This window comes from Bubalus kerabau, chromosome 5 (assembly GCF_029407905.1).
Source record: "Bubalus kerabau isolate K-KA32 ecotype Philippines breed swamp buffalo chromosome 5, PCC_UOA_SB_1v2, whole genome shotgun sequence".
In the NCBI taxonomy this organism is placed as follows: domain Eukaryota; kingdom Metazoa; phylum Chordata; class Mammalia; order Artiodactyla; family Bovidae; genus Bubalus; species Bubalus kerabau.
This window is the reverse complement of record NC_073628.1, coordinates 100,341,227-100,363,310: the sequence shown is the minus strand read 5'-3', so window position 1 is coordinate 100,363,310 and position 22,084 is coordinate 100,341,227. Positions and strand designations below refer to the sequence as shown.

Below are 22,084 nucleotides of genomic sequence, written 5' to 3'. Positions count from 1 at the left end.
TGACCTGCAGGGTCACGGATTTCTAGTCAGACAGGAAGGGCACTGTTCAGAGAACACCTAATATACCTTAGATCTTTCAGACTCATCATTTCATTTTCTCCTTACAAAAATATCTGAAGTGCACAGTTTTATTTCCATTTGGCAGGTGAAGAAGCTGAGACTCAGAGAGATTAAGTAAACATTGGACCTTTCTAACCACCTAGGTAGAGATATTAAAAAGTGCCGAATTGCATTTTGACTGGTTCATACGGTAAAGTTCAGTCCCTTTAGTAGAACCATTTTTTAGGTGGTGCTTTTGGTAGGTCTTACACTTTTGTTTAAGGAATAATAAATGCTGAGATAGCTGCCAGCCACACAGAAAATCAGGATTCTGTTCTCTTTATTATTTCTAAGATTTGCTTGATGTCTCATGTGGATTGCCACTTTCTCAAGTTTCTCTAGGATTAAGCCTTAATTGTGAGGAGAGCGGGGGGAGTGTCTTCAGCTTATAGCCAGTTGAGTTCATGGTCCCAGAAAATGAAGGTTTATTGTGTAAACGCTGACACCACAGTCCCTGTTGGGAACCATCCTGGCTTCTGTTTGGTGAGAGGACTTCTTGTTAACAAGAGCAATACTCAGAATCAGAATTTCAAGTCTTTGATTACAGCAGGAGTTTATTCCAAAATGTGAGTTTGTTAGTTGTGTTTTTTTTTTTTTTTTAATCCCCTCCCAAAGAAGTGTTGGCTACAACCAGAAAGATGGAAGGCATTAAAAAAAAAATACTGACAAATATAAGACAAGTATTTTGGAAGATGAAAGGCCTTTCTTTGTTTGTTTCTTTCTTTGGTTGGGCATTTCATTGGTTCTGGTTCTGGTTTTTCATTTCCTTCTATTCAGCAATCTAACATTAATCTTGTATTTTCTGTTTCTCCCCCAAGCTGACATGGATAGCCTTGAAGGTAATGACACACCCAAGTCCTCTCACAAACCATTCCACCAGAGTCACAAGCCTCACACCCATCACCAGCTACAAGAAGGGGCCATTAGGATGGCACGGTCATTCAGTAGGCATACCCCCTCCTCACCCGGCCACCTCACCACAGCACATCTATCCTCTGGGGACCACGTGGTTATGCCGTTGGTGTGGGTTTCAGCAAGCAGTCTTGGGACATTTTCTTGGCCAGTGTCCATCTAAACAATCCATCCAAGATAATCACTGGGAACCCAGTGAGCCACCGAGGAAATTTACCTGTTTCCCCTTGTGCTGAGCTGTGTCTGCAAGGTTCTGACCATGCAGAGCATTCAGGCCAAGGTCATGGAGACTCTGTGGGATGCAGTGCCCTTGTCTTGAAAAACTTTGGGTCAAATGAAAATGTCAAGTGGATCAGATAAGACTCAAGAGGGTTCTTGCAGCAGGGCCCTGTGTCTGGAACCTTTTGAGAAGTCAGTTTTTGCCCCTCACTCTACTTAAACATGCAGAGGGAGACTTAGGCACAGGTATGTTCTGAGGAGCACTTGTCCCTCTCATGGTAAGTTGGCTTCTTATGAGCAAAGCCCTCGCCTGTGACTTCTGGTCCCTAGAGTCATAGTCTAAGTGGTTAGCAATCTGGACAGAGCCTTTGCTAACATCTGCAGAGCTCTGCGTTTTTCGTGCCTGGCAGGGAAGGGGACTCATTCTCCCCGAGCGTGCCTTCGTGCCTTACTTTCCATCTCTGTGGCAGGCTGGCTGGAGGGCACAGGGACTGACTGCCGAGTGGTCCCCAGCTCTGGGGCCACCTTCCAGGTTTCATGGCTTCACCCCTGTGTTGGTCTGACAGGCATTAATCTTTTGCAGGTTAAAGTGGCTTAAAGGTGTCAGCGTTTCATGATAAGCCTTGTATTTGGGACCCTGTAACTCAGAAATATGTCGTGTGGAACTTCTAGTTAGAAGTCAGATGAAGTGGATTTGTGTTTGGCAGGAATTGGGAAGCATCCAAAAAGGATTAATTCAAAGCGTTTCCAAATCGGATAGGAAATATTCATCTTCAACATGTAAAGTTTTACTTCCTGGAACTTCCCTGGTGGTCCAGAGATTAAGACTCCACACTGCTAATGCAGGGGGCACGGGTTCAATCCCTGGTCGGGAATTAAGATCCCACCTGCCAAGCAGTTTGGCCAAAACAAAAAACAAACAAAAAAAATCATAAAATTTTACTTCCTAAATATGTTTTTTCAACTCAAGTGTCTCAGTTTATTGCTGTTAAAACTTTTTTCCGAGAAGGGTAAACGATTTTGATATTTGAGGTGGGGGAAAACACATTTAAAGCAGTGCATTGTCTGAAGGTGACTCTTAAAGTTAACATTTTGCATTTTGGAAAGGTAGGTGGAAAGAAGCTTCATTTGCCTGTTTTATGATGAAAGCCAGAACAGAACACGAAAAGAAAAGAAAAAAGTAGTTTTCCTTCTTGCCGTCCTCACCCGGTCGGCTTAGAGGACACCCCGCCTGCATGGCTCCCCTTGTTACTGCTCTGCTTCTCCTTGTGCCCTCACAGTATGCACTTTACAAAAAGATGACCCAGGCTGCCATCCTGATCCAGAGCAAATTCCGGAGTTACTATGAACAAAAAAAATTCCAGCAGAGCCGGCGTGCCGCTGTGCTGATCCAGAAGTTCTACCGGAGTTATAAGAAGTGTGGCAAGAGACGGCAGGCGCGCCGGACAGCAGTCATCGTACAGCAGAAGCTCAGGTGGGTGGAGATCTGGTGGCAGCCAGGAGAACCCCGGCTCGGGCGCAAGAGCAGCCCCTTGCAGACGTGCGGGTCGGTCTGTACAGGGAGTGAAGCATTCTGCAGTGATTTCCTCCCAGAGCAGTGTAGAGGCTGTGTTACCGTAGAGTTATACCTGTGCCCTTTGCCCATTTTGGTCCATTTAGCTCCTTCTGTCTCTCTCCACTCCCCACCCAATCATTCTGATGCCCCACCCGGTTTCAACTTGTATCAGAACCTGGAAGGACCACAGTTCCTACTCAGAAAGGTGTCACCCTAATATAGTCAACTGGGGCTGCCCAGGTGGCACAGTGGTAAAGAACCTGCCTGCCAGTGCAGGAGACAAAAGAGATGTGGGTTCGATCCCTGGGTCAGAAAGGTCTCCTGGAGTAGGAAATGACGGCCCTCTCCAGTATTCTTGCCTGGAGAATCCCATGGACAGAGGAGCCTGGTGGGCTGCAGTCCAGGGGTCGCAAAGAGTTGGACGCGACTGAGCACACAGCACATGGGTGCACACACAGGATCGTCGTCTAAATTGTAGCGTGTCTACACCCACGACCTTGGAAAAGTAAGTAGGGCTGAGCTATTCTATTTTGCAGAGAGTCATAAAGAGTTTTAGCCCTGGAAAATACAATGACAAAAGTTTAGAAAACAATAGCCCAGGAACTTCCTGGTGGTCCAGTAGTTAAAACTTCACCTTGCAATGCAGAGGGTGCGGGTTTGATTCCCTGGTGAGGGAGCTAAGATCCCACATGCCTTGCAGCCAAAAAAAAAAAAAAAAAAAAACATAATGTAGAAGCAATAGGGGTAACCAGTTCAATTTGTTGTTGTTCAGTTGCTAAGTTGTGTCCTACTCTTTGCGACCCCATGGACTGCAGCCCACCCGGCTCCTCTGTCTTTCACACTCTCTCAGAGTTTGCTCAGGTTCATGTCCGTTGAGTTGGTGATGCTATCTGTCTCATCCTCTGCTGCCCCCTTCTCCTTTTGCCATCTATCTTTCCCAGCACCAGCATCTTTTCCAATGAGTCAGCTCTTTGGTTCTTTATTGAACAAATTCAATAAAGAGTTTTAAAATGGAACACATCAAAAAAAAAAAAAGTCTTAAAATAATAGCCCAAAGAGAGAATGAACTAAACTGAGAAAGCCCAAACACGGCGGATGAGTGTCTGTGTCCCGTTTTCAACAAATCGAGCTTACAAAGACTTGAGGAGTAGTGGCAGGACATCTTATTTTCAGTCCTTCTGGTGTCTCCCTTTGAGTGGTGAGAGTGTTTACACTCCCCTCCTTCCATCTCTCCCAGTGATGTCCAGACTCAAATCCACGAGATAGGCTTGTGCTGTTGGATTTGCTGCATGAACTGTCGGGTTAAAAGTTCTCTCTCACCACTGACTTGCTTTCAGCTTTCACACACGGAACTTCACAGCACTGTTCTCGTGACCGTAATTCATATTCTGGCTTTTTCAGGAGCAGTTTGCTAACCAAAAAGCAGGACCAGGCTGCTCGAAAGATAATGAGGTTTCTACGCCGTTGTCGCCACAGGTACATTCACCCTCATTTTGACATTTTCCTCATCTAGAAGAAGGAAACCACCCGCATTGCCTTAACCACTCATAAACTCCTAGGTGAAGCTAACCACCCGCTCGCCCCACAAGTGATCAGGCTAAAGTGACGCCAGGAGGACAGAACTCACTCTAGGGACAGTCGTGAGAACCCTGCTCTCTGTTCCAGACGGTGCTGTGTGTGTATTGAATCACGGGGGTCCTGCCAGTGTTTCTCTGTGTTGGTTCGAGGAGAACTTAGCTGCGTAGCTTTTCATTCCAGATTTTTCTTCAGCAGTGTGGTCTTCACTCTAAACCCTTCCTGTGCTAATGTGTGTCCAAACAGAAAAGACAAAGAGTTTCTCTTCTGAAGGAAAGGATGGGAAACCACGAGTACCAAGTTTTCTGATGTCGTTTCCACTGAATAACTTGTGCCCTCTGCTGGTGGTGTCAGGGCTAACACCCTCCATCAGCCGATCAATTCCCACTCTTCTGTGATGGGGAACAGGAGAGGTGGTGGGAAGGGAACTGGGCAGGAAAGGACAGGCACCTTGAGATGGGAGGTGAATTTCCAACTAGAAGTGGGCTCTGATGACTCCAGCATCTTCCTGGGGAGCCAAACCTTTCTCTGTGTTTTCCCGAGTTTGAGATGCCTTGGTGAAGACGCGGTCCTTGACTCAGATTTCGGGGGCTGGTGAACCCCGCGTTTGTTTTCTTTACATGGGTTAATGTTCTGTCCTCACTTCTGTGACACTGGCTGTCTGAGCTGTGTTCAGACGACTCTCCACATGGTTCTGTTGTTTCTCCGTCCATCAGGAGCCATGCAGTTCACAGACCCAAACTTGAAAGCAAGCTCTTTAATGTCTGATTTCTTCCCTTTTAATTGTACCCAGAGCCCAAGCTGTCTGGGTGTAGTGTGACTCCTCAGAGGTTTCACTTTAGTGTTTTTCCTCCTCAAATTGTCTGCTTGCTAACTTTGGCAGTATTCTAACTCTGAAACTTACTAGGGGTTAACTGGCTACTTGTGTGCACTTTTACTTAAATTAACAAAATAATTTGTTTATATGAACACAGAAGGGAAAGTGGATAGAGCTACACATGCAGTAATAATTAAAAGGAACATTCTTTAGGATATATACGGTACTCTTTAGCCAGAATTGGCTGCCAGGGCAGCTGAGGCACTTTTACCCTATTCCTCTGCAGTGCATTTGCTCTCCACCTGCGGTGATTGGGGTTCTCCCCTGATTAGCTAAGTGATGAGACATCCCATATCAGTGTTCTGAAATAGCAAGTCTTGTTAGAAAATGCATATCAAAATATGGGGCAGGACCAGGACATAATGAAATGAATTCTCCAGGCCTTACCAAAATCAGTCTCTTCCTTATTATTTAGTCATACCTGCCTTAGAGGACTTGCAGCCAAATCAAGGAGTTGCTGTTCTTCCTTTGGTGGCAATACCAAGTCCTTCCTTTCAATGCATGTTCACACTCTTCTCCCTTCTTCCTCTTCCTCCTGGAAAACAAAAAGCCCAGGAGGATTCTCCCCAGCACCACTGAGTCTGTGGTTAACACTCTCCCAGCAGATTTGATCTTTAAGAAAAACCCCCTCAACATTGCTCTTCCTTAAGCCACATCAAACAAATATGTTCTCAAGTTGAATTCTCCTTGGTTCTTCTGTATCCTCAAACTTTGAAAATATGCATACGTAATGCCTCTTGGGCTTCCCAGGTGGCTCAGTGGTAAACAATCCTCCTGCCAATGCAGGAGATGCGGGTTCACTCTCTGGGTCGGGAAGATCTCCTGGAGGAGGACATGGCTACCCACTCCAGTATTCATGCCTGGAGAATCCCTTGGACAGAGGAGCCTCGTGGGCTACACGGGGTCGCAAAGACTAGGACATGACTGAGTTACTGAACAACCAATGCCTCCTTGGTGAATGTGAGCAAAGCTGTTCAATACAATCCTATTTTCTTCTTCTTCTTCTTCTTTTTTGTGGCCACAACTTACTGTGTTTATATTGGATGAACTGAGAGGGTAAGAACATAAATGCCCAAAAGTGTGCTTCACATAGGAGCCTGGGTGAAGGAATGGTTTCACTCGTTTTTAAGAGTTCTCCTTTTTCAGACTGGTAAGAAGCATTTCGTGAGGATTTTGTCTTTCTTCAGCTTTTATTTTTACCAGGAATAACCTCATGAAGCTAACTAGAAGATTTGTTATGAAGAAAGTATCAGATTCTGGGTCTGAAGTTCTTTTCACTGTTTGGGATTAAACAATGACATCTCTTGGCTCTTTTGTTGTTGTTTTTTTTTTTTTACTTGCCCCTTGATATTCCAGATGTTAGAAAAAATGTGCAGGCAAATTGGAGTAACCTTTGTCTACTATGCATGGTCAGTGTTCACTTTCCACGCCTATATAGTCAATGAAGGAACTTGAAGAAATCCCGAAAAGCTATCCTCGAAGTTTGAACTCACTTCCCCTAGAATAAGTTGTCACCTCATTGCTGTTCCATCCAGGTTATTGAATATTATCTTAAGAGAGACTATCATCTGTATTGTCCCTTAGAAGCATTAAAACAGGAAATTTCCTATGATGCCCTCTCAGAAAATGTAGGTAGGAAGTGGCATTGGGAGACAGCAAGTGTCCCATTTCTTAAGGATTTTGCCAAGTCATGTGACCTCAACATTTTTAGACCAAAAAATAAATTGGTGACTTTCCTACCTGCTCATTTCACATCTCCCACCACCACTCTCCTTTTCTTTCTTTCCAGAAAAAAAAAAAAAGGAACTACTTTATAGTTTCTTTGTTGTTGTTGTTGAAATAAAGCTATTTATAAGATTTCTGTTGTGACCCTCACATGCTAATAGCTCTTTGGTGTTGTTTTACTGTCTAAAGCCCCCTGGTGGACCATAGGCTGTACAAAAGGGTGAGTGTAGCTGCCTGCTAGCCAGTTTATCTTTACCTTCCATTTTCAATATTTTGCTTTTTGCTTGCTTGCATGGGGCTGCAGCCTAGGTATGCCAGTAAAGTTTCACATCCATTTCGAATGAAATAAGATAAAAACTAACCCTGACTACTAACACTGCTACTTTATACAACAGGAGAACAGTCACATACAGACGTAGAAAAATGCATGAGCAGCTGAAAGGCCCTGAAGCCACCGCAGGGCATGCTAGCACTTGGTGGGAGAAGCCTTCCGTGTGAAAAAGGTGGCTGGTGGGACAAGTTTAAATCTAAACAAGGCTGCACTAGAAGGAAACCTTAAGCAAGTGGTAATTGGCGATGAAAATAATCTGCTACATGAAATTCAACTACTTCTGTGTCGAAATTTCCAAAGCAAGAAGGCTTGCTAGGCAATACTGATGTTTTTCTTTTAACTCATCTATTTCGTATTTAGAGTTACATAGTTTCATTTTCTAACTGTCCCTTTCCCTAGTGCTAGGAGGTAAGTCAGTAGTACCCAGAGCCAAGTCAGTACCCAGAGCTGCGCTTCCTGAACCAGCCCAGTACGTTCATGATCCAAAAGGGAGTGAAGCCGACTTCCAACATTCGATGACAGTGCTGGAGAAAGGCAGGGCGCTGTGAAGTGTCTGGAATCTGTGCATTCTGTATTACAGTCCCGAGTGCGTGTTCCAGTTTAAAGAAATGATAGCGGTAGTTCAGTGGACCTGTGAGATTTTTAGACTCTGATGCTGATTTGTAAGTATGCAGACATGCCTATAACAAGTCTTTGTTGTTATCGTTCAGTTGCTAAATCATGTCCAACTCTTTGTGAGCCCATGAACTGCAGCATGCTGGGCTTCCCTGTCCTTTACTATCTCCTGGAGTTTTCTCAAACACATCTTAAGTTATAATAAAGGATGTAGCAGGCAGAAAACTGTTTTTTAAAAGCCAGAAATTGAATTCACCAAAATCAGACTTGAATTTAGGTTAACTAGGCAACTTTTGTCCTAGAGATAGTCTTAAGATGCATTTAAAAATCTAACATGGCAGAAAAATAAAATAAAACTTGGCAGTTACCTCTATCAACTCAACTACATCCAACATCCTCCCTTCTTACCTTACGCTAGCACTGTATTTAATCATTTACAAGATTTCTGAGAAAAGATCATGCTTCAAAAATTCCCAAACTTCTAATGTCTCTGGAGATGTTATTTCCCATACAACCACATTTGTGTTGATGCTAATATTTATTTATTATATTTTAATCCAAACATTAAAAGGCCTTTTAATTAAAAGGCCAGGTAATAAATGTCTGTTGCAATATAGCAGTTCCCCTTATCCAAGGGGGACACACGCCACGACCCCGGTGGATGCCTAGTGGATGGGTAGTACCAGACCCTAAACATGCATATGTATATATACTGTGTTTTCGCCTATACTGACAGGCAGTTCACATATACAGCATGGATGTGCTGGACAAAAGGGTGATTCACGTCCCAGGCAGGACCACGTGGGGCAGTGTGAGATTTTATCACGCTACTCAGACAGCACACAATTTAAAACTCATGAATTGTTTATTTCTGGAGTTTTCTATTTAATATTTTCAGACCACAGTTGACCTGTGGGCAGCTAAAACCTTGGAAAGCAAAACCACGGATAAGGAGAGGACCACTGTATCTAGTTCTGCCATTGAAGCATGAGAAGAGCCACAGACACTCCCATCGGTGGGTAGTCATGGCTGTATTCCAATAAAGCTTTATTTACACACATGTGCATTGGGCTGGATTTGGTCCACAGGCTGTAGTTTGCTGACCTAGGGTGACAAGAGAATTGAGTTTTTATTGTTCTTCCTAAGTCAAGATCCCAGGTGGCTCAGTGGTAAAGAATCTGCCTGCCAATGCAGGAGACTTGGGTTCAGTCCCTGGATCAGGAAGATCCCCTGGAAAAGGGAATCTGCCAAGATCCACTGACCCATTCCAGTATTCTTGCCTGGAGAGTCCCATGGACAGAGGAATCTGGCAGGCTACAGTCCATGGGGTCACAAAGAGTTGGACACAACTGGATAACATATATATATATATAATATTATATATATATATAATATATATATAATATATATATATTCCTGTAAAAAGTTGACACTGAAGGAGAAATTTGTTTTAAAAAATGTAAAGCAGCTACATGGCATTGTAAATTTAACTAGTCAGAGCTCTCTAGAATTAGGCAGTTGCTCACAGTTGAATTATTTCAGGTCCCATGTGGTGGAGCCGGCTCAGAGATTTGAGCAGATTCCTCTGTGTTTGAAATACAAGAGAAAAATGGAACACAAATCTCCATTTCTCTCTTCTTCTATTCCCTCTCACTCTCTGCATACATAGATAATATCTCTTTCCATTAAAAAAAGAAAAAAAACTCCCAGGAGAACAGATGCATGCCCTAGTATTCAATTCAATTACAAGTGGTAGTATCTTGCATGTTCTATGCAATTTATATAGTTTGCTGCAAGGATTCAACAGTTTAGTAAAAGCGGTTGCTTATGCACTTTTGAAGCTTGTTAGGGTCTGGTATGTTAATAATCCTTTTTAAGAGTACATTTTCTAGAAGTGCTTTTCCATGCCAACCAGAGTCCCCACCTTCATTTCTTGAATGCCTGTTGCATTCTGCTGTGAGTTCCTAAAACTCTTCATGCATGAAAACTTGGAATTTCATAACACCCCCATCCCTCTCGGTCTTAGGGGGCTGGAGAGAGAGGAACTCAGAAGCTTTCAGGTTCCCTCCAATATGGTTATTTTTCTCTAACATATGAATTCCCAGGTGACTCAGTGGTAAAGAACCTGCCTGCAATGCAGGAGACGCAGGTTCAATCCCTGGGTCAGGAACATCCCCAGGAGAAGGAAATGGTGACCCACTCTAGTATTCTCGCCTGAGAAATCCCATGGACAGAGGAGCCTGGTGGGCTACAGTCCATGGGGTCACAAAAGAGTTGGACACGACTGAGCAACTAAACAACAACTTGAAACGAGGAACAACTTATCTGTGTCTTGTCTAATTCCCAGTAGGATCTCGTGTTCTCTCTGTCCACTGGAGAAGTCAGGATGGCCCTTCCTTTAAGAGTCCCTGGGTTGAAGTCCCTTGGGAGGCAGGGCTTTCTCTGAGGAGAAGTTATATTCCTGAAGTTTATGCCAAAGAAGATAATATGCTTACTAATGTATAAAGTACACCATAGTTAAGACATTTAAGGTTTACGTATTCAGAGATAATAATTTGAAAAGTGAAAGAATGAAATTTCATGGTATAGTGTATATAAAAGGCAGTTTGACCCCAACTGCTAAATTAATGAAGCGGAAAGATATATAAAGGGAAGTGATGTCAGCCATCAAAATTGGGAGCCAGTAAGCTAATTCCAGCAGCTGAGCAATCAGAAAATACCCATTCAAATTATCAGTCTTGGGGAAAGCTAAGAAAAAGCACCAAATGGTCTTCGCCGAATCTAGCTCATTTTCACTTAATTCTTTCCTCCAGACTTCGCCCCTAATTTATCTAGTCACTTAAAATGGAATCATCCAAATCCTAATGCCGTCAGAGGAATTTGTTTTGTCTTGGACACAATAACTATCTGTTCGAGAAAGCATTAAACACAGATATTTGAGTCAACGGATTTAATTATTATTTTCTTAGTTCATTGAGGTGTGATACAACTGAAGTAAATGGCTGAAAGATTGCTAAGCTTGAAGAAATTTTTTAGTGCACAGGCTGTAAATAATTCTGCATTCCAGTTGGATTTTAAGTGTCTCAAACAGGGTGTTATTCAGTGTTAACAGCAGAAAAACCAGGATGCCTCAGATGAAAAAGAAAATAGAAAACAGCTGAATTACCTAACAGGTTTATTCTCAAGGTATTGAGACTAAAATAGAAATTGCCTTAGACAAATTTTTTCTTTCCCTGATGAGATCAGATTTCTGCAAGAGAGCCTAATAACCTGTTATAGTCCCTGCAGGTATTGTAAACAGCAGGACCCCCGGTATTGAAATAACCAATTTCTTATAAATTGCTGGCCTAGCTACCCATGTTCAGTAAAGGTGGGTGAAACCATGCAACTGGAAGGAAAAGAGCCCTGATTGGGAGAAGAAGAAATAACACTTTCTGATCACAGATTTTTAAACAACAGGTTTTCTATTTGACAGCTGGGTTTCCAAACACTTAACCAGATGCTGCTAGTTATCTTGGTAAGTAGCGTTGACAGCACAGATTCTTGAGAAGAGCAGTCAAACCAAATATCTGCAGTGGGTCACTAGCAAGTTCTGCAGGTCACACATAGACTTTGTGTGTGGTTCTCCACTTTCGTCCAAAGGGCAGCTCTCTAACAATGCCTGCGAGTGAGCGGTTTAATTAAGGAACAGCGTCTGTCAGCAACTCGGATGTCTCACTTCTCTAGTTAAACGTGACGTTAGGTGAATTTCCAAGTGGCCCAGTCGGCTCAGGGAGGAGTGAGAGATGAAGGTGGGACGTGGCATCTCATTAAAATCTCCAAAGTAATTCTGTCTTACTTGCCTCTTTTAGGAAATGAATCTTTTGGGAACACAGTGGTGTGTGTTACATTGCAGACAACATGCTCTGTGTTGTTCTTATTGGGCCTCTCTGTCTTTTTCATTTTGCAATCCAAATGAGGTATCCGGAAAATGGCAAGACCTCTCTTTGCCTAATCCCCCCCACGAGCTATTGCAGCTCTCAGAACAACAGGTAACTAAGCAGAAAGCCGCCTCTGGCTGCCCTGTACATTTCTGACGTCCAGCATTGCAAGAATATACCTGCCAAGATCCACTGACTCATGACACATTTCCCTGGCTGAGCATCACCAAGTAGATGTAATGAAGCCGCTTTGCCTAATGCTTTACCCATGGAGCCATTGTTTGCTATGAGTTTCTGAAGCAGGCCTACTTCATTTATCCATAACGATCATGGGACGTCTGATGGACAGAAACCCCGTGGGCTTCTGCTGGCTTTCAGTGCTGTTGCTTTTCTTCCTCACTTCAGTGCATTACAGCGCAACGCAGTTTGGGTTGAGACTGAAGCAATATCCTAAAGTGATTATTTTCAGCCTAGAATGTTTGGGGGGGTAATCTCAGGGTTGTCTTTAATTTTAATAGCTGGATGATCACAGGCCAAAGTCGTACTCTTCTAATTACTGTATAAGTCCAAGCCAGTAACACGAGGACCATTTCCCAAGTTAACGGGTGCAAAGTTCAGATACATGGTCCTGGCAGCTGTCCTTAGAGTAGCAATCTCCTTGTACCTGCAGAAGCTACAGTTTCTATCTATATGGTTGTCTTCACAATCTCAAGGAAGACTGCTTTGCTTCCATGCAAGGGAATTCAGAAGTAAGTGTAATTATCACAGGCCTTGGTTTTTTTTTTTTTTTTAACATGGAGATTATTAAATTCATTTCCCTCCTCGACCTGAATGAGTCTAACACTTGTAATTCTTTAAGAGAACGCAAAACTTAGTAACCCTTAGTTGAGTTTGTGTAATGTAACCAAAGGTTATTGGACATCTGTATTCTCAGTTCTATAGATGTGGTGACTTGGACGTCTGTATTCTCAGTTCTGCAGATGTGGTGACTTGGATATCTGTATTCTCAGTTCTGCAGATGTAGTGACTTGGACATCTGTTTTCTCAGTTCTGTATGTGATGACTTGGACATCTGTATTCTCAGTTCTGTAGATGTGGTGACTTGGACATCTGTATTCTTAGTTCCTTATGTGGTGACTTGGACATCTGTATTCTCAATTCTGCAGATGCAGTGACTTGGACATCTGTATTCTCAGTTCTGTAGACTTGATGACTTGGACATCTGTATTCTCAGTTCTGTAGATGTGATGACTTGCACATCTGTATTGTCAGTTTTGTAGATGTGATGACTTGAATATCTATATTCTCAGTTCTTTTTGTGATAACTGAGACATCTATATTCTCAGTTCTGTAGATGTGATGACTTGAACATCTGTATTCTTATTTCTGTAGATGTGGTGACTTGGACGTCTGTATTCTCAGTTCTGTAGATGGGGTGACTTGGACATCTATATTCTCAGTTCCTTATGTGGTGACTTGGACATCTGTATTCTCAGTTCTGTAGACATGATGACTTGAACATCTGTGTTGTCAGTTCTGTAGACATGATGACTTGGTTATGTGGTGACTTGGACATATGTATTCTCAGTTCTGTATGTGATGACTTGGACATCTGTATTCTCAGTTCTGTAGATGTGGTGACTTGGACATCTGTACTCTTAGTTCCTTATGTGGTGACTTGGACATCTGTATTCTCAGTTCTGCAGAGGCAGTGAGTTAAACATCTGTATTGTCAGTTCTGTAGACACGATGACTTGGATGTCTGTATTCTTAGTTCTATAGACGTGATGACTTGGACATCTATATTCTCAGTTCTTTATGTGATGACTTGGTATCTGTATTCTCAGTTCTGTAGATGTGACTTGGACATCTGTATTCTCAGTTCTGTAGATGGGGTAACTTGGACATCTGTATTCTCAGTTCTGTAGACATGATGACTTGAACATCTGTATTCTCAGTTCTGTAGGTGTGATGACTACAGTTACTGAGATTTCAAGTATATTTCCAATTTCAAAAATTCTGCTCTACATTTGCCAAGTTTTCACACTGAAAAGAAGCTCATAATATAGGCAGGATCAATGAAACTAGCTCCATCAATTGATTTTGGTTTTGGTCTATAACAATGATCTTTTCCCCTCCACTGAATTGTTCAGTTGTTCTTTAATGTCATGTGACTACAGTGTTTGTAAGACACAGTAGTTGTAACTGATGGATAGAAAAATATCTTATAAGTTTTTTATAAAATGACAAGCAGAGATCATTATTATGAAGGAAACACATACTCGTAGTGCATTCTGGAAATACAAATAAGCAAGGGATATTACCCAGAAATAATAATTGTTAAACTTTTATTGTACATCCTTTTCATGGTAGAAGTATTTTCAATTAACCTGTGCCTTTTATTTCACGTCTTGAATGAGTGAGACAAGGCAGACACAAATTTCTGTGACTATTTGAAATACTGTGGTTTGAAACATCTAACTCGGAATTTATTAACAAAAATCCTTGTATCAGAAGTTGTTCTCATTCACTTCAGTGAATATAAGTGTTTTCTGGTATTTTGGGGAGTCAGCCTAACATTCAAACATACTTTTTCCAATTGACATTTGATTTAAAGCAAAACAAAACAAAAAATTAGGCACCACGGTCTTACCCTAATAATCTACCCTTGAGTCACATAAACCTCCATTTATGATCTCGGTAGAGCAGACTGTAAAAGCCACTTCTAGGGGTATGTTAGCAATCAACATGCTCAGGAAATTGGTAAATGAAGCTAACAGTCCTCGGCTGCCCTGATTCTTACACCCATTCCTTTCACGTTTCAGATCCGCTTCAGATCCACGTGTGTGTTTTACGTGGAGCTATTTTTCACTCTAAAACACTGTAATAAAATGAACACATGGTTTTATAAAGGGTGGCATCTTAGAATTGAGAAAAGGAAATTGTCATCAGTTTCAACATTGTAGTCACCCATGCCACAGGAAATTTCTAAATGCATGTTTTCTGTACAGACTTTTGGAAAAGACAAATAAGAATTGGGTTTAAACATTTATTCTTTGTTGCTGTTGCCCTGAGATACTGCTCGAGGCATCAGAGTGGAGGAGTGAAGCCAGATAAACCTGGCTTCAAATCGCCATTCTGCCATTTGTTAACTATTACATATAATTGGGCAGGCTGCTCAATTCTGCAAATCTCAGGTTCTCTATTTACAAATTGGAGAAGATGGTGAGGTTGTGAGGACTAAATAAGGTAACACACACTAAGGATCCCATCGAGCTATAGGAATGTGCATTTTCTTCCTTTTTTGCTAATTTTTCCTTTAACAATTTCCTTTTAAAAAATGCCTATGCCATTTAATTCGTTTTGATGTTTTGTATTTGTAATGCAAGCAGACTGTGAAAACTGTACCGTGAAACTAATTCTCCATCGGAATTCAGTAGTTCGGAAAGCCTAGAAAATATATCTGGAAATAGGAATGTCTCATTTTCCCCAAGTTGGTAATTGTGGTCATTCTGTTTGTGGACATGCAACTCGCTTTAACTTAACGGTGTGTGAAGCCAGCGCTAGTTTCATAGCGCCATATTTACATAGTAACTTTAAAACCTTAGTTGACATTTTAATTAGCTCAAAAAGAAACTAGCAAAAAAAAAAAGGCACAGAAACAAATGTGACCATTTAAAAAAAATTTGCAGTATACCCACATGACCAGCTGATTACAGATTTTTGGTGTGAACATTTGTTATAAAACATTTCTGGTCTATAATTCACATTCCTTTTTAGTTCATCCCAATGATGAACTTAAGATTTGTAAAGTGGGACTTCCCTGGTGGTCCAGTGACTAAAGACCTGAGCCTGACTCTGCACTTCCATTGCAGGGAACCTGGGTTCGATCCCTGGTCAGGAAGCCTAGATCCCACATGCTGGGCGGCGTGGCCAAAAAATAAAAATATAAAAACTTGAAGACTTTACTAAAAGGAAAAAAAAGATTCGTAAAGCCTTCCTGTTCCCACTAGAGAAATTGTGAATGGAGATCTTTGTGTTTATGCTCTCAGGTTTTGAGTTCAGGGTTCTTTAAATCCTAGAAGTCTCACCAGTGATGGAGTTTCTGTTGCACATTTGTGAAGGAGTCCTGTGCTAGTGCAGAAGTCAGGTGTCGTATCCGAAGTAGCATGCACATTTTGCGGTAATTTGGCAAGGAGGTCTGCACAAGTACGGGTACATTGCATGCCCAGAAGGAAAGGTGGCATCGGTGCATGCCTTGCATTCTTCCAGCCAGAGGACTGTTAGTATAGATATTGCATGTTTAAAAATTGAACACAGAATATAGCATGTTTCAATTTTTAAAAAGCCATTTATTTATCAAGTATGCATGTCCAAAACTAGGGACCTATAATGATGTGTATTTTTGTACTGCAGTATGACCCAGAGTACCCAACAATTTAATAATCCATCATGTACTTAATCATAAAGTTCAAATGATACCTGGATGCAGTTGTGAATACAGCAGGGTATTCTAAGTGTACCTGTTAAGAAAGAAGGCTTTCATAGTTTCGAAGATATACTGTTTGAGCAAACTGGGCTTGGTATATTTAGTAAATAAATCAGACAAAGAAGTACGTTTTCAAATATTATAATTCTTTCTGGTGATGATAAAATGACAAAGCTTTTTTTCTGAAAGAGAGCATCTTCTCTTTGAAGAGATCATACCAACTTGACAGAATACTCAGAAATGATTCTGCTTGGAGGTGGTAAATATAATTTTCTTCAATCGCTATTATAGCACACGTGCCATTTCATTGAATGCCAACCTCAATAGAGCCATAACTTATTACTGGTTTTTCAAAATGTTTTATTTCCACTTGAGCATTCTCTAGAAAGGAAACTAACAGTTTTCTTAAAATAAAATTTAAACTTACCCATATAACTTAAGATAACAGGAGAGGCCCTTCTCTTAGAGAATGAGAAAATGGTATTTGGGAATTAGCTCTGTACAGGACCATATTGGGGAAACAAATCAAATTTTTTTTCTTTTCATACTATTGAGGTAGAGTGTATGTGTCTAGAGAAACTGCTGCTTCTGTGTGGCTGAGATCATCCTCTCACACCCGTTTTTAGTAAACAAATGTTACCACATGCCATGCAGTGCTGCAAACAATCTATGTATGACTTAACACAGCGCACACTGACTTCAGAAATTAGACCCTAAAGTCACACTTGCCTTTGACCAATCCAATAGTCAGGCAAGCTCTTAGTTATCTGACAATAAAGAGAAATATATTCTTTAGCTTAGAACCACTTTCCCAGGTCCCCATATGCATCAGGTGGCCATATTCATTCAAAAGCCAAGGCAAATTTTTATATTAAAAAATTTCAACTGAAAGCAGTCATCAACAAATAATTTGCTGTGAACTTTCCCTGACTCTATTTATAGCAATTTAAATTTGTTTACCACCACACATTTGATAAACAGAAAGAAGTACCTTATTGGTATTGCACGCTGGTGCTGTCTACCCAGGGGCACGGGGGAAGTGACCCAAACATCTTTTAAAGCTCCAATGTGGAATGGGAGGAAAGTAAACAATTCTGAAAATCAGAAAGACTGAACAATACCTGGGCAAAATCAGAGTTGTGCAGGGGAGCCCATCAGGTTCAAGATAGCTCAGGATCTTGAGTCTGTGAGCCAAGCAAGAACTCATGCCCTAGGTACATCAAAAGCTAATGAACAAACGTGTGTGCAAACAAACTAGCTTGCATCCTGTGGAATCACAGGGCATTCATGGGGGTCGACCAGGCTAAAAAGAGTTATTTGACCAATTAACTTTTTCTAGAAGGAGCACGTTATTGTTAGACTTGATTTAATGCTTTCAACTTTGGTTTTGCTTTGTGTTTAGAGCTCTTGATATTGAGGAGAGTTTCAGGAAGGCTGCAGTCTTCCACTTGAATATTTTCCCCAGCAATTTCACAGGAGTTTCCTTAGCCATCAGTCCTCAGAGGGGTTTTTGTCTTGGCTTTTTACTTCCTAGGGAAATGGCCACACCCTTTCCTTTATCTGGTGACAGTTTCACTCTATAGTTATCACCTGGTATTTTGTTTTGTTTCTCTTCCAGAGTGAAAGAATTGAAAAAGGCCAAGGAACTTGAAGACATACAACAGCATCCCTTAGCAATGTGACACTGCTTTTCAGACTGTTTTCATTTCTGTTTTTAGCAGAGACATGCAACAACACGCACATGCACACACACACACACACACACACACACACACACACAATCCCTCTGCAGTTTTGGGGAGATCAGCTGCAGGATTTTAACAGGAATGTTTTGGTCATTGCATTTGCACTTTCATGGACAACTTTTAATTTGATCAGCAAGACATCTTGGAACTCAATCTTCTGTTGGATCATGGGCAAACAAGACACCACGAGGAATCGAAAGAGGCTTTCCTCCTCTTAGGAAGAAGCCATCTTCCTTCTCACATAGGGCTGTATTCAAACATCGTGTGGAACTGTACAAATATTTATACCAAAAATATAGATAAGAAAAGGTGGGGATGCACTAGCAACGAAGAGAATGCTGTTCCTGCACCTGTCGGTTATTTCCAAGAAGCTGAATTTTTGGGATTGATTCTCAGTGGAGGGCTTAGATCATACAAATCTTTATTGGGTCCGTGTGTTCTCATTTCCTTCACTGTGTTTATTTGATCTTAATTTGTTTGTCTGTTTGCGTTTCAATCTCTACAGCACACTTAATGCAACTTTTAAAAATCTGCAGGTTTTTAGTGTTTTGTGGAAGTTTGCAGAGGGGGCGGGTGCGTGGTACACGGGTAATGCATGGGAAGTGACGAGGAACAGCGTACAGAGTTTAAATTTATTTTCTTGTCCCCACCACCTCCCAAGAACCTGCGAGGAGAGTCATCATCTTATCCCTTTTCTCATGTTCAGCACTTTAATTTTTTTGCCTTACTTTCTTGTGCAATGAGAATTACTTAAAGAGTTGGTAAAGCATGTAGCTTTTTTTAGTAGCCTTGGAAACTGTAGTCATTCTAAGGAATCATGAACCTTGCCTGGACATTTGCCACCTAAAAGATCAGTGTGGTGCTGCGTTCTGGCCAGTAAATTCCATATTTTTGGCTATATCTCATCCAACCTGAGCAGTTTCTGTGTATATATAGAAGGTAGAAATGGAAAGTGAGAAAATATTTGAAAGGGATTATATTAATTGCTAAATATTTTATTCACAAAGGTCAATAACATGGCAAGATAAAATTATTTGTATAGTTTTGTCTGAATGAGCGAGAAAAAAATGTGGATGTATTGTTTGTATATATTGTATATATTAAAACAAAGAGATATGTGCATGAAATCAAGAAAAAGAAATGAAAAAAGCAAAGCATTAGTGGCTATGGTCTGTAAAATGAAAAAAAAACTTTATTTCACTATAAGAGTACTTTATTTTAAATGTTCTTTAGAAGAACATTTTGCTAAAGCATGACTAAACTGCAAAAAAAAAAAAAAAAGAGCTACTGTATTAAGACTTAGGAAAAAAAGGCAGAGTAACATTACTTAAAAAAGGATATGTTTACATTTAATTTTGGCTACCAGGAGTTTATTTTATTTTATTTAAAAGATTTTTTTGCCAATGGTGCCAAGTAATGTGAATGCTGATATCGCTTAAGAAAATTAAGTTAATTTTGCTAAACAGATAATCATTAAGATGAATCAGTATATAGCTTAACACCATCCACTCACTCCAACAAAGAACACTTAGAATGGTCAAAACATGACAAAAGAAATAGGATGAAAAATAGAAAAATATCTCACGTTTTCATATCTCCTGCTGGAAATCAGAAAATGTAATAAAAAATTGCACACAAAATAACTACAAATTAAAAGGATGCAAACTGGTCTCGTAGGAATGTCATGGTATATTACTATTTCCACATAATGAGGAGCCAAAGAAATCTGATGCTTTTTAACAATTCAACTACTAATGTTAAATGGAGAGAATCAAGTTCGCACTTGCCGATGCCAGTTTAAAATTCCCAGGTTAAGTTTCAGGATCAGTTGGTGTAAAGCTGAGAGAATAGTTTTGGTGTTTTTTTTTTCCCTTGGTTCTGGCTGCCAACTGTAAGTGAAAACTCAAGGCTTGTTATGAAGCCTAAAAATATTCACAAATCAGCTTTTAAACTGGTGTCTTAGAAGGAAGATAGATACAAAAAGATTGTGGTAACAACTGGGGTCAGTGCTCTTGGTGCCTTTTCTATAATTGTACTTGTTTTTTAATTACTTCCTTTCACTGCCAACCTCGAATTACTGTACAGTATATGTCTTACTGCTTGTGATCAGCTTTGACAACGGTGACAGCCCTACAACTAGCAGCCACCTGTACATTTGTAAACTGACCTGACTCAATTTTGTTTTTAAATGTGTGGGTTTTGTTGCAACGGTTGCAGTTCCCCCATTATTTTCCCACAATTTGACCTACAGGAGGACACTGAGTAATTTACAAACACACAATTGCATTCATAAATGGGAAGAGAATGTGAAAGCCAGCTCTTTCAGAATATCCTTTAGTAATCCTGAATTTAGGTACGTTTATTCCATTGTGGTACAAATAGCCGATCTTTTGACAGGAGTAATGACCTCAGTGGATTTGCTTTAACCCTCACTTTTTTTTTTTTAAATGTCTCACATGCTACATTATTAGCTGAGTAAGCTAGATAATCTGGAAGATAAAAGACTGACATAGTTAGGAGCGTTCTTACGGAGAGGATAGAAGTAGGTTCAGAACCTACCAGTGTCATCTACCAGTACAACTGTGAATCCCAGGTGAGGTACAAATGCACTTCCACTGAAATGAAACATTTCTGACCGCTTTTTCTTGTTTGTGAATCTTACTTTTGAATATAAGATGATAGGTAAGCGCAGCTTTCTTGGATAATCTGAATTCCCAAGTGCCAGGAGTAGGATCTCATTATAAAATTAATAGCTAATCTTATTCTGTCTCCTGATGATTTAATTGCTACACTTGTTACCCATTTGAAATCAGCTGTACTGTGTGAACGAAATCGAGACAATAACTCGAACCCCTCTCTGGCTGCACGGTCGCTTATGGCAGTTCCACACAGTAGTTGGCGCCCAATGGGGGGTCCCTGAGACTTGCATGTAAAACTAGTCTAGATGTCTTCTTTTTTGTAAGTTTTATTTTTGTAATTGTGCATGTAAAGCATCATTGAATCAATGGATCTGTTGAAGAACTCAGCTGCTGGAAACCATGCAAAATGTTTTGAATTGCCCTTAAAATATGGAAAATGTTTTCTGAATGCTTTATATTCTTTCTGCTGTAAATTAAAAATGAAGAAAATTTCCCCATACTATGTGTGTGTTGCTTTAACTTCACCTGATACTGAAATCCAAGGTGATCAGCAGGTTTTAAACCTTACAAAATCATTTCAAATAGTTCCTTCTATCTTGATGCAGTGTTTTGACATGGAATGCTACATAGTTTCAGGTCTGTCCAGGAAAGAGAACATTTATTAATAGAACCACTGTTCCTAGAACATTTGCTTGTCCACTATTGGATTCAAGGAGGATCTCAAAGAGCTTTAGATTATGTGTATATTATGTGTATACATCTATCAATATTCACTGTCCTTGAGTTATTGATACCTTCTCAGGCACCTCTCAGCCTAAGTGCACTTACGGGAAAGATAAAAACACGGATTGAAATTCACCTTTTCAGTTAAAGCCCTCTGACTTTTAAAAAATGCACCTTTCAGCTGACTACTAAGCCCAGCCTTCTTTTCCGGAACCCTGGCATCAGTCTTCCCTTTCACTGCAGAAACTCAACTCCCTGGTGGTCCCTCTTCCATCTAAACCATTCTGGAGCTGCTGTCAGACAAGTTTTGCATGATAGATCTCCCAGTTTCATGAAGCCTCAGTGATTTCTAGAGCCCACTGCACTGAAATGATATTCTCCTTTCTTGTTTATTTTCACTCACTACTCAGTCTTGTTTTCATCTCTGCCCCAACCTGCACTCCCTGGTTGGTCTGTTCAAATCGTGTCCAGGTCCACTGTTCTTTGTTCATATGATTTGTTCCTCCCATGCCTGGAAAGTTCTCTTGTTAGCTACTTAACTCAATCTGAATTTCACCTCTGTGACACTCTTTCTTATTCTAATATACACTAATATTTCCTTTTTCAAATCCCATTTAGAATTGGAAAAGACAGTTTGATGTTATTTTTTTTTTTCATTTC

General features: G+C 40.7%; 1 protein-coding gene and 1 long non-coding RNA gene across 3 annotated transcripts in view; both read left to right on the top strand.

The window, feature by feature from the left end:
- LOC129654283 (calmodulin-binding transcription activator 1) overlaps positions 1-6,544 on the top strand; it is a 663,943-nt gene extending 657,399 nt beyond the window's left edge. Inside the window, exons 18-21 of the mRNA XM_055583785.1 lie at positions 918-938; positions 2,511-2,704; positions 4,187-4,261; positions 6,441-6,544. Of these exons, the coding sequence (XP_055439760.1) occupies positions 918-938; positions 2,511-2,704; positions 4,187-4,261; positions 6,441-6,528 (378 nt within the window). The 3' untranslated portion in view covers positions 6,529-6,544. The remainder of the gene's footprint in view (positions 1-917; positions 939-2,510; positions 2,705-4,186; positions 4,262-6,440) is intronic.
- Positions 6,545-11,437: 4,893 nt separating this feature from the next.
- Positions 11,438-21,200, top strand: LOC129653100 (uncharacterized). 2 transcript variants are annotated; one of them, XR_008714956.1, is made up of 2 exons: positions 11,438-11,699; positions 17,936-21,200. It is a non-coding gene; the product is annotated as an uncharacterized LOC129653100 (long non-coding RNA). The 2 variants fall into 2 exon arrangements; XR_008714957.1 differs by lacking the exon at positions 11,438-11,699 and adding an exon at positions 12,272-12,577.
- Positions 21,201-22,084: the final 884 nt, after the last annotated feature.